Consider the following 12,498-nt stretch of genomic DNA (forward strand, 5'->3'; position numbering starts at 1 on the left):
TAGAGACTATATTTTATACCTTGGTCATAAAAAAATAAACTCTATTGTGGCAAAGCTGTGAGGCACATGTTAAAAATCTAATCTAGTTTAACCACTCTTTGGCTGTTTATACCTCATTTTCTTATGAAGATCTGTTCTACACAGTAAGTTTTTAGGGATATTCTGCATTTTTCTGAATGGCAGTGCTCAAATTTTCCTGCAATACATGCGAATAGACATATATAGGCACAGATCTAGCAGTTCATTTTTCTTTGTTAATATTTTGGCTGTTGTATGCAATATTTCATTTAAAATGGACATATTAAAGGTGGTGAATAGTGCTGTGTAGTGATATGCTTAGCAGTAACCTTTACTCATAATGTGATATTGTCTGTATGTCTTATTTTGTTCAGCTTTCTCTGGCACTGATGAAGCCTAAGGCTGCTGTTTCATTGAGTTGCTGATAATTTTTTATCTGATTAACTGACACATTTAGTTGAAATCAGACACAGCCCTTAGGCTGGGCATGGATTTAATTTAAAAAGTATCAAAGGTTTGCACTGTGTGCTGTTTAATCATCATGTTTATCAGGCAAAGAAAAATTACCGGAAGGACCATAGGGAGAGGGTTATCTTAAGGAGCAGTAACTTGGGAAATTGATAATAACTCTGAGGTAATTTACAGCTAACTTTTACATTCATTAATATAACATTTCCCACTAATAGTTGCAGTGCATGTAATATACTAATTAAATTGAAAACATTAGCACTAATTTTCTTTTTGCTGAACTCTGAAAGGGTCAGGTAAAGACATTAAAATATGAAATTATAGAAAACCACCGTGCTGATATTACTGCAATAAATTTTTTACTTACTAGTAGAATACTTCTACCAGTATTATATGCTACAATGCATATGTAGTAATTTCCTCAGATTACTGATACTATTATTAATTAAAAAAAAAAAGCAAAATTAAAATAATAGTGTGCTAATGTAAATTAATCTTACCACTCTGTTTATCTTTTACTTTATCTGTGAAGCTGTATGTTAAAATTGTACATGGATATAACAGAGGCACCTTAAAACCAGGAGTTTTGGAGCTTTCAGAAAATTGTTAAATTTTTTATACTATTGCCTGATAGGAAATGTAGCAAACAGTAATTTATGATACACAAAGAGCAGCAATTTTGAATTTTGTTGTTCATTAAACTTTTAAAAATAGTAAATAACTTTAATACTAGGATGCCTTAAAATTCTATGCTTTAGTACAGTCACAGTTGTGAAGATCAATTAGGTGTTCTAACACAATTGTTTATGAAAGTTATTATTTTGTTCTCTGAACAGGAATAAATTAACTGTTATAACAAGATATAGAATAATGGTGTAATTTCACATAGTGTTAAAACATAGCTAATAATTATCTTATATTTTTAAAAGCTACTAAAATGTTTTATTTAATTGCTATTTGAAAGATTATTTTTCTGTCTGCCTTTTGAAATTAGTACTTTTGGTAGCTCTAAAGGGGGGAAATAAGTTTTGGAATGTCATATGGAAAATAAAACTTTGTTAACATCTGTGTACATTTGTGTTTAGCATCTAGTTTTATGTATGCGTTTTATATTTTGCGTTGTAATACTTTGTGACACAGTATATTGTACTGAGTATAAGTTCTTTCTGAATTATCCAAATAGTCCAGAGAAGAAATTTATTTTTATTTTAGAGTAGTCTATTGCACTAGAAGCATATTAGTAAAGTTTAACATAGATAAATAATCTCTTAATTTAACGGTATATGATGCTTTTAAAAATAATAATTAAAAAATCTACTCAGTCCAAGGAAAAAAAGCTACCTCTTCATTTAATTTTCTTCAGATGTTTTTTGCTATCTGTTACCCTTTATATGATACAGCATGTAGCATCTTCCCTTCTGAATTTTCCCAAATGCATTTTTTCAGCTTTTGATTTCAGTGCAGATCCCTGATATTTACCTGCAGATATGAGCTTGGCTTACCCTTTGAGTGCAGTTTTGTGAACATGCTTTTAATGGTACCAAACCTGATCAGATTCCACATTAAAAGTGAAGGCGTTATTGATTCTGGGATGGATTCTCTGCAAACCACGATCAACTCTTAGTCAAACAAAATGCTATCTGCTTGCAAGGTGTCCATAAAGTCTCTCAATACCAAAGAATAAGTCCAGGGAAGAAGTAGCTTTCAGCTAATACTCTGCAAGCTTCAGCTGCTGAGCTGAATATACTACAGGACAAGACTTCATGTGAACTTTGTCCAGCTGAGGAGTTTATGAGTGATTAGACCATAGTGTTTTTCTCTTCTACCTCATCCTCCATCCTTCCTCCTTTCAAATCTTCTTATTTCTTGAATTTGTGCAGCTCCAGCCTTAATTTGTTGAACTGGACAAAATAGGGGGATTGAATTTATTCCATTTAAGTGTAAATGTATTAACTACTTCTCCCATTTCAAAGCATTTAGTAAGTATGTTGGTGTCTGTTCTTGTCTGGACAGTGATGAAAGTTTGCATTTGCTCTTTACCATGAGAAGAACTGAATGAAAAGAGGTAGTGATAACTGACTACCTGGGAGAATTTTTTAAACATGAATGGTTACCACAACTACAAAATGACATGATGTACTACCATTTCAAAAGCCAATTAAAACTTACATATTATCAAAGGAAATAAACTAGAATAAGTGCAGACAATCTTCTGTGTTATTTTTTAAATCAGATTTAACAGAAGTTGTAAGCAAGCAGACAATAATAACCTTGTTTTTGCATTACTAACATCAAGATATATTGGACATATGTACAAATTGGTGTTTGCACGTGTCCTATATATATACATTCATAATCATGTGCATCCAATGAGTTACAGGTTTGTGTAGCAAAAAACAGCCAAACAAAACCTATGAGTAAGCTTCTTGGTACATAACCTTCAAGTCTGGGCCATTGTTTCAATGGCCATTTAGTAAGTATACATTTTATTTTTAATTTGAGGGAGTTTTCCTAGCAGGTATCTTTGCTGATGCATATGTTTTGTCAGAACTTGAAAAACAGAATGAATAAAAAATATGTTTATGGCTCTGTGAGCTTGTTAAAAGTAAATTGGGCAAGTCAGTTGTCATTTTCATGGATAAACATTGAGATTCTTTATATCTATCTATTTGAGAAATCAGATTTCACTCCATATTTGTTTATTATGAGGTTACCGCCTTTATTTTTTTAAGTTTGTGATATAGTTACTCTCAATATATCTCATTTACCTATTAATTTTCCATTGTTAGGGAAAGAAGAGTGCACATAGTGCAAATATATATAATGGAATGTAATTAAAATATTGTGGTAACTACAGATCTGCAATGCATTATAATAATTTTATTATAATAATGAACATCTTATTTGTTTTGATGAGATTGTAGAAATGTATGTGTTATTTAACAGGTTGCTCAGAAAAGCTGTGGATGCCCTATCACTGGAAATGTTCAAGGCTAGATTTTATGGGTCTTTGACACAACCATGCAATGATTCTGTGATAAAATAATGTGGAAAACTGAGTATGATCTATGTATTTGTGTGGTCATGGAGATTAATCTTTTTGTGAGACAGAAGTTGTATACCCTTCTGTTTGTTTGTATCAGATATTTCAAAAACATTATTTGCTGAACTTAGCTGATGGCATAGTTGCCTCTGGTAACTTAGAACTGTGATGGATTAATAACATAACATAAATATAGGTAATATTTTTGGACATGATGTCTGCACATTTTGGCAGAGGACATTTTGAAGGAATTGCTAAGGTTATTATTTTTACATAAAAATAAAAACAAACGGTATTTGTCCTGTTAACATCAGGCATGTTTTCCAAGACTGTTACACATCTTTCTAACCTTTTTAAAAAGAATGTTTAAGAATGCAATTTAAGTGCAGTTTTAGCAGTAGAGGTAGAATGTGTATAAAAATAGCATGAAATAAAGGAGTGTGGAGAATACATTTTAGATATATTTGAAGATTCAAGAAGACTTCATGAATCAGTTGACCAAATTTTTTTAAAGAAAACTCTGCTTGCACAAGTGTGTTAACTTTTTAAGAAATGTTCTTGCAGATGGGTTAGTTGAGTAAATTGAAGTATCTGTGGCTTACCTTTATTCTAAAAGGATCTTTGAAACATTGCAGAGAAATCTCAAAGGAAACCAGAAATAATGCTGTATGGATTATAATAATAATAATAATGATAATAGTTATTAGATCCATCATTGGATAATGAACAAGTGACAATTTTTTTTCATTCCTACTGCTTCTGGATACGTGAAAAGCATCAACCTGAACACTGTTTGATTTGGCATTAAACTTGATATTAATGGGTCTATCCATTAATGACGTGGGGAAGTACATAATATAAATAGTGATGTATTTTTTAGATTACTATATGTAGGAGTTTTGATAAATAAAGTTTCTTACATCTGAAGTGTATATTGGGTGTGAAGAACTTAGAAATTTTGTTGGGCAAATATGAGGTGAGAATTACTGTAAAGAATAAGATAATAAATTGAAGGAAGAATATCCCAGACAGGCATGAACCAGAACATTTTTCACTATAGTATAATTTTGAATAAAACACATTCTGCATAATTTTATTGATACAAAACAGGAACTGAATTTTAAATACAGCAGCACATCCGGCAAAGACTGGAATTTGTAACAAAGCTGCATTTCACTTGGGCTATGATTCAGGAAAATAATTTGCATAGATTGCCAAGGATAGCTGCTTATCCTTTGTTTCCCACCTTGGTTGGGCAGCTGATGCTCGTGTTGCATCAGAATTGTTCTGACCTTTACCAGGCCAAAATTCCTGGTACAGTCAGCAGTGCTTCACCACCCAGCTGATACAGCCAAGGCTTAGCAGGAGTTCTGAGATCACAGAGTAGGCCAAAGGAGAAAGGCAGGGGCAGGATGCATCATCACTGTATATAATTGAAGATTCTGTTGTAAAATCTTGCTGCAAACTTCACAGGATTTGGGAACAGGTCCAGAAAGTAAATCATGCTGTGTAGTTATGATTGACCTTGATTAAAAGAGGAAAAAAACTTTTACTAAAGTCTAGATAGAGCAAAATTTAGAAAAAGAAACTTCAGCGTGTTGACTGAGACTCAAGTAATTTAAAAATCCAAGATCACACAAAATACTGGAACTATGTGCATTTCAAAATGTTGTATTCTCAGTGGGTTTACAGGAAAAAGTAAAGTGCTGTTTGTTGGCTTAGTAATTTAAATGAAACAAAGAAAATGTATCTTGAAAACCCTTTTTTAAAGCAGAATTTTTAAAAGGTGATGCTGAATAAGTTTCCCATTACTTTTCTTGTTCTGGTGTTCAGATAAAAAGAGTAATCTCACACACTCTTGTGCTGCATACCATGGAAAATGCTAACATTTCAGTTAATTGTATAATGCATGTTGCTGATAATTATTTGTAGGTGGAATTACTAACATCTCACTTACAGGGAAAATCTGGAAGGAGTTTTCAGGATATCTGGAAAACTTTAGGATAATCTGTTATGTCTGACATTGTCAGTTACCTTTGTTATTTCTTCTCTACAATGGTACTTGAGTCAAATGGACTGCTTTAGAGTAATAGCCATGTGGTAGGTCAGCTAAGCTGCTCTCCTCTGTGGAAGAACTGCATTCCAGCCTATTCTGATGTGTGTACTGGGCACAGGAAAAAAAAAATCTTGGTTGATTCTGCAAGTAGAGATGCCAAATCTCTGCAGTTTAAATCATTATATACTGCTGTCACTGATATTCCATGCCTTTTTTTCAGGAGAAAGAAGGAATAGAGGGTGTATCTGTGGGAGCCATTCTTTCTGACTACCAGAGAGTTCGAGTGGAAGATGTGTAAGAAAACACTAATCTTTTTTCAGTTTATGGATTCATCTGTTTACTAGCTCAAATATAAAGCAGAGACAGTTGCCTGATTTCTCATGTTCTGTGATACCAAATGCTTTTTATTCATTGATATAGGTATTTCTTTTTTTCTTTTATTTTTCTTCCTTTTTTTCTCCCCTGAAACCATGTGGTCATTAGTAAAAATCTAGTAGAGACTATACCAGTTTTTGATTGCTCTTCAGATCTGTCTTCATCTGTTGAAAATACTCAGTTTTGTATGAAAATAGTTCAGTTCTTTGATTTCAACAGGAAGCTCACTCAGTTCCAATGACTACAGTGTTGTGGTCAAGTTCCTCTGTTTTTCACCAGCGTTTTGATATGGAGGAACATCCTGTGAGTTATCAGGAATTAGATACAAGAGACTCTTTCTGTGCACAACTTCCCTTAATCTAAAATTTGTTACTATTAATCAGGATCTTCCTTTTGTCATTTCTGTTGTGCACAGAAGTCTATTTAAACTGTGATTCTTTTAAGAGTGTTAATTAAAAAGAGCATTATGTAATGATGGTTGTGTCTGTTATGTAGGCCACTATTTGATCTGAAAATGATTTTCACTGTATATGTCTCATGAAATGCAAAACCACCTTGTGTTAAAAATTAATTATAGTTTCATGAGTTCATTAATTATTTGTTGATGATGAAAGCAACTATCTGGAATCCTCTATGAATTGTAAGGATGGTAAAATTAATGCTATGCCAACTCAGCTCACGTCAGCAAGTTACAGAGCACATTTGTTTTCTTTGTAGTTTACATAGATAAACTGCAGTCAGAAATAACTCCTTTTTCTTTTCCTCTGTTCTTAAACATTTTAATCATTGCCTCTGTTAGTAGGATAAAAAAAGATTGCTTTTGTTGATTGTGAGTTTTACATTTTTACCAAAGCTAAAAGATTGACAGGAAATCACAGTATATCAAACAGGCATGATTATTTCCAAGGTTGCTCAGTAGTAATTATTTTACATTGATCTGTAGATTTACCTCTTGCAATAAGGTGGGATATGAACCATCCCAGTTAATTCAGCTAAATTTTTAGCTGAAGTTAGACACCTAAGTAACTACTTCACATTCAGAGCTGCTAAATAGTTCTATTACAAAACTTAGTGCTCTGTTAAAGCATATCAAAGAGAAAATGAGAAAACCAGTCAGATATGGGTGCTAACTATGCATTTACATGTCAACATTAAATATTTAACTATATAGTCTTGACAATAATACTAGTGGATCTAACATTTGGAGGAATGCCCATATTTGTGAGAAAGACCACATATGAGAAAAAACATGATAATTCACAAATAAATGTAAATCTTAAGTGCTCTGAACTAGTCCCATAGCTAAATGCTAAAGTTTTTCAGAGCTAGGCTTTGCACATTTAATCACCAGCTGATGGTTCTTGACAATTTACAGAAACGTTACCTATCAATTATGCAAATTACTGATTATCTAAAGCAATAAACAATCAAATGCTGTGTATCAAATTTATATATTTGATACATATATATGATATGCATTAGAACCATTTATTAACCTTACATTAACAAGTTAATTTGCATCACAAGCTATATATTTTTTTCCTGAATTATTATTTTCCTTGGGTGTTGATCCAAATCACAGCTACAAATTCAGCATATTGTACTACTGACATGTTCCACATTTATCACAGAGCAGGAACTTTGTCCTTAGATGTGTTCACAAAAGTGATGACTTCCTAAGGTGCTAATTGCTTTGTGTCCCAAAAGGTTTAGGAGCACATTTTGTTATGGCTTTGCTTACATTTCAGTGCAGATCTGTTTACCTCAGTGAGTTGCATCTTATGTAGAAGAATTATGGTCAGAACAATTTCTTTCTTTTTTTTAAATGTATATTAGACTTCATGTTTATAATAAAATATATGAATAGTAAAGTGTTTTAATTGAAATTAGAGAAAAAAAATTATTACAGGGTAGGAAAAGAAATAAATTTTCATTAATTTTACATTAATAATACTGTGTAAAAGCATAATACTTGGCTTTATCCAGCTTTTTTGTTTGTTTTTCAGGTGCAGAAGGCTTAATCTTCAGCCTTTAGCTTACCTCTGGCATAGGAACCAGGAAATACTGCTTAAAGAAATGATATCATCTAACATTCAAGCCATAATCATAAAAGTAGCAGCTTTTGGTATGTATTCAGATTCTGAGCAATATTGTCTACTGAAATTTCCTGTGGACAAATCCTGAGCATAACAGAGGAGAACAGACGATTTTTTGCATATTTCAGGATATAAAATGTTAATATCAAGAAAATGATAAAAAATTACTCAATACCAGTTGTGATGTCTGAATAATTAATTTAACAGGATGCAATTCATTCTTAAAGGAGAAAAAAGTGGAAAAGCTGGAAAGCAGAACTTCCTAAAATAGTTATTAATTCCTCTTTTTTTTTTTTTTTTTTTTTTTTTTTGTTCTAGTTTGGTTTTGATTTGCAGTAAAGATGCATGTATAATTCAGTAGTTCACAGTATTGTCATTTATAGATGATACAGGCTGGTGACTAGACAATATTATAAAGCAACTGTGAAAGTTTTAATAGAAATACATCAAGTTAATATCAAACATGATATAATTATAAGGCCAAAATATTTTGTGTAACAGCAGACTTGGAATCGGTAAATCATAAGAGCAAACAGAAATAATTCATCATTGCCTCTAATTTTTTTAATTTAAATTATAGTTGTTTGACATACCAGAAAATCAACATCTTTTCATTATCAGCTATATAAAATGAAGTTATTAAATTTCAAGCAAACCAATATGAAAAGTAACCTGTTTATTGCTTGAATGTAAAGGTAAGGTCAAATAAAGTTTTACAAGATGTCTTATGGAAAGATGTGCTCGAAAATCCTAAGGAACACATGTGAAACGTGTTAATAATACAATATATTCATTTCAGGCCTCTCTGCAGTTTTCGATTTCAGATTAGCAAATGAGTTTTTAAGCATAAAATGTGACCAAAGGACCTTTTCTTTTGGGGTTGACTATAAACCCTTTTATGACATCTGTCGTCCATTGTAGCAAACAGTGGTTTGTATCATACAAGGGGCATTAGTAGTTAAAGATCTATATTTGGAAAATAGTGTTGCAAAGCCTTTTGTTAGAAGTCCAGTGGTTTGGTTTGCCAGTGGCTGGTTTACCTGGGCTGGTTTACTTTCTCATTAAATAACTAATATTTGAAAATTATTTTATCAAATAATTATCAAATATTTTTTATGATAAGATATTTCTCTCAAATAATGCTTTATGATAAAGTAATTTCTCCTTCATTGTTAACCATGATTTGAATTATAATCCCTTTAGATTGGATGGATTAAATTTTTTCAAATTAATTAATTTTAAAAATTTTGTTTACTTCTCTTTATGTGATATAGTTTCTAACTAGTTTTTACATTGATACTATGTTGGTCTTGCTCTATTGTTCTGTAGGATCTGCTAGGGCTAAGAGAAGGATTAGGATGATTAGAAATGCCACATGCCCTCATTCATTTCCAAGTAACAAGCAATGTAATTCGTTAGCATTTTCCTGATTTTTTGGGAGATCTGTTACAAATATATAGGAATTGAATGCCATGTTTTCTAGTACAAAAGACTTGGATTTAAATTGGAGTAAGAAAAAGAAAAGTTTCTAAAATAATTGTTTTTCAGGCCATGTAAAGTATGTTTTTATATTTATATTTCCATGAAAGAGGATGTATTCATTGCTTATACTGGCATGAAGAAGAAAATAAACACCACAAAGCATATGTAACCTGTTTTTTATGTCAAAATTATTTTTTAAAGAAAATATATGATTCAAATAATAGATAAAACTGTTTCCCAAATAGACATCATTGATGACCTGTCATGCCTGAAGCAAGATAAGCTTGTCTTTTGTATTCTACCTTCTTAAAAAAACTTAAAATGCACTGGTTAGTGCACAAAGAGTGCTTTGTGGGCTATTCATTGGAAGAGCGAATACCATAAATACTTGTAGATAGCAATTAGATAGAAAATCACTCCGAGTTATTTTTCCTTTTTATTTTTTTGGCTACAGGTAAAAGAAAGATCTTATCAGAGTCAATTTCTCACCTGCCTCAGGCAGATGTAATTAGATGTAAGCAAATTTAATGGAGCTTTTGTGCTCTGGGGCCATTCTGTAATGCTTTAATAATTGCATGCCTTATTAAAGTGGATTTAAGGTATGAAGGCTGTTTAACATATCAAGTGGCAAAGAAGATAAGATACAGTTTAACTTTTTGCCTTTAAGATTAATAATCAAAGCTAAACTGCAATGAAAATATTTAAAATAACAGATTTCAGAGTCTGAAGGGTAATGCATTAGGTGGTACGTTGTACAGTTGTTAATGCAAGGAGCAAACCTGTAACCTGAGCTTGACATTCATCAGCACTGGCATACTCACACACCCGCCTTGTCCTGTTTTCCATTAACTCTGTGCTGGTATTGACAAGGTAAAAGCCTGTCGTTTTATGTAGAAAACACATAATTATGCAAGTAAATGAGCATTACTTTAGTACATTTCCCTAAATCCACCATTACAAATTAATACCATAAACTTTGCCAGTGGCAAGAGTTTGCTATCTCAGAGTAGTGTAGTTTTCCAGATGGGATGCCAATTGCTCTCACTTTTATGCAAAAAAAGGTATTGTTAGCAACCTTTTTCACATGCCTTCTGTTGATCTATAAGTAGATCAGCTTTCTTTCCTTTAAAATGTATTTCAGAAGCTTTAATGATGAGAGAAAAACATTCCATGAGATAGCAGCAAACCTGAGCACTATATATATGTATAAAAGCTACTTCAGAATATTTATCTTCAGTGCCATTTTCTTGCTGCTAAAGATGCCTGTACGATACATCATACTTTTATCTTTGAAATATACTCCTCTTCCGTGGAAATACAGAAATTCAGGATAAGGTTACTCAGTAACAGCTAAAATGGAAGCTATTACTGATTGTTTTTAACATCTGTGTGCCTGAAATTCCAGTAATATCCATTGCTCATGTGATACATTGTAATATAGCACTGTATAATAGAAATTATTGTGAAACAATTGTGTAATAACACAATAAGAAGATACATTTTTGATCTCATTTCTTTTTTGGTTCTGTTTTACAGATTAACAAATACTAATTAACTTGCAGAATATGTATATAACAGATTCGACTCTAAATCTTGGTAACTTTACATATTAGTCTTAACTGTGCCTCATTCTAAAGCATATTGTTTCCAGTGCAGTATATAAGGTGTAGTACATACATGGAAGTGATGGAAGGAGAAGGGTTACATTTGGAAGGAATCTTTGAGTTCCTTACAGTATGATCCTTAGTAAATGTTCAAGTTTATTTAATTTCAGTTTACTTATATAGTTATCTATACCTACGCCTTGTTAAGTATTAACACTAAAACTTAAGCACCTCTATAATTTTTAAGAGGTGAAAAACTTCATTTCTCATGAGAATATACTTGAGGAATGGGGTTTGTTTGGCATTGCTTCTTCAATGTTTCAGTCAAAAATCAGAGTATAAACTCAGATTCCTATCTTTGAGGGGATTAATATGCATTTATTTGATTTATACATTGCAGCTTCTTCCCAGCTTGGTTATATAGTAAACAAATCCTTAATTATTTAATTAAATGCCTGAAAAAAACCACATTATTTTTATGAGATCGGATAATTGAAACAGAAAACTTATTAAATTATGTTTCTAACTTCTAGCAGCTCTTTGGACCACAGGAAAGAAATTATACCATAGTATTGTTCAACTGTTGAGCAATAATAAAAACTTTGAATCAGGGGTGATCAGCCTACATATGAAGTGGAATGTTACAGCAGACCTCCTGTTAGGGATAGAGATGAGCCAAGACCCAAACTCTCGTTCAACAACATGAAAGGGATCCTGGTTTATTATTCTTTACAGCTTAGCCATCCTGACTGACTACAGCAAGCTCCTACTGTAGGGTCCAGCTGCAGACTCTGAGTGTGGCTGTTTCCTGCTGGACTGTGGCTGCCAGTGTTGGTTTGCAGACTCTGAACACAATTTTCAGCCAGCTCAGCCATGCCTCAGGCTCCAGCAGCTCTGACTCCATCAGACCCAGACTGAGCTCACAGCAGATCTTTTACTGCAGCAACTCTCCTCCTTGTTTTGTTATTCTTTGTGTCCCTCTGGATCATTCCTTCTTTCTCAGGGTGCCTCTACCTCCTCCAGGTCTTCCTCCTCCAGGCCCCCTGCCTCCAAGATCCTCTTGACCACCCAACCCATCCCTTTTATCACACTTATCTTTATTAGTCACAGCTGCAACCTGTTTAAGGGCAAGGCTTTTCCTCCTTGGTGATTGGTACAACTGTGACTTACCAGGGCCAAGGTTACCTATAATCTCTTCTTCTACACCTACAGTGGAGCTCATTTATTTCATGACTACATTTTTTATCTTGTAGGTCCAGTTGCTTATAGACATTCCACATTCCCAGCCAGGGGTAGAGTTAAAATCACAGCGTGCGTAGAAAACTAAATTTTGAAGTGCTATAGGCTGTAGTTACC

General features: G+C 32.8%; 1 protein-coding gene across 3 annotated transcripts in view; it reads left to right on the plus strand.

Moving 5' to 3' along the window:
• Window positions 1-12,498, plus strand: part of DPH6 (diphthamine biosynthesis 6) — a 194,332-nt gene that overhangs the window by 36,083 nt on the left and 145,751 nt on the right. For all 3 annotated transcript variants that reach the window (XM_079308103.1, XM_079308104.1, XM_079308105.1), the window contains exons 4-5: window positions 5,806-5,879; window positions 7,967-8,085. In XM_079308103.1, the coding sequence (XP_079164229.1) occupies window positions 5,806-5,879; window positions 7,967-8,085 (193 nt within the window). The remainder of the gene's footprint in view (window positions 1-5,805; window positions 5,880-7,966; window positions 8,086-12,498) is intronic.

Source organism: Erithacus rubecula (assembly GCF_903797595.1).
Source record: "Erithacus rubecula genome assembly, chromosome: 6".
NCBI classification, from domain to species: domain Eukaryota; kingdom Metazoa; phylum Chordata; class Aves; order Passeriformes; family Muscicapidae; genus Erithacus; species Erithacus rubecula.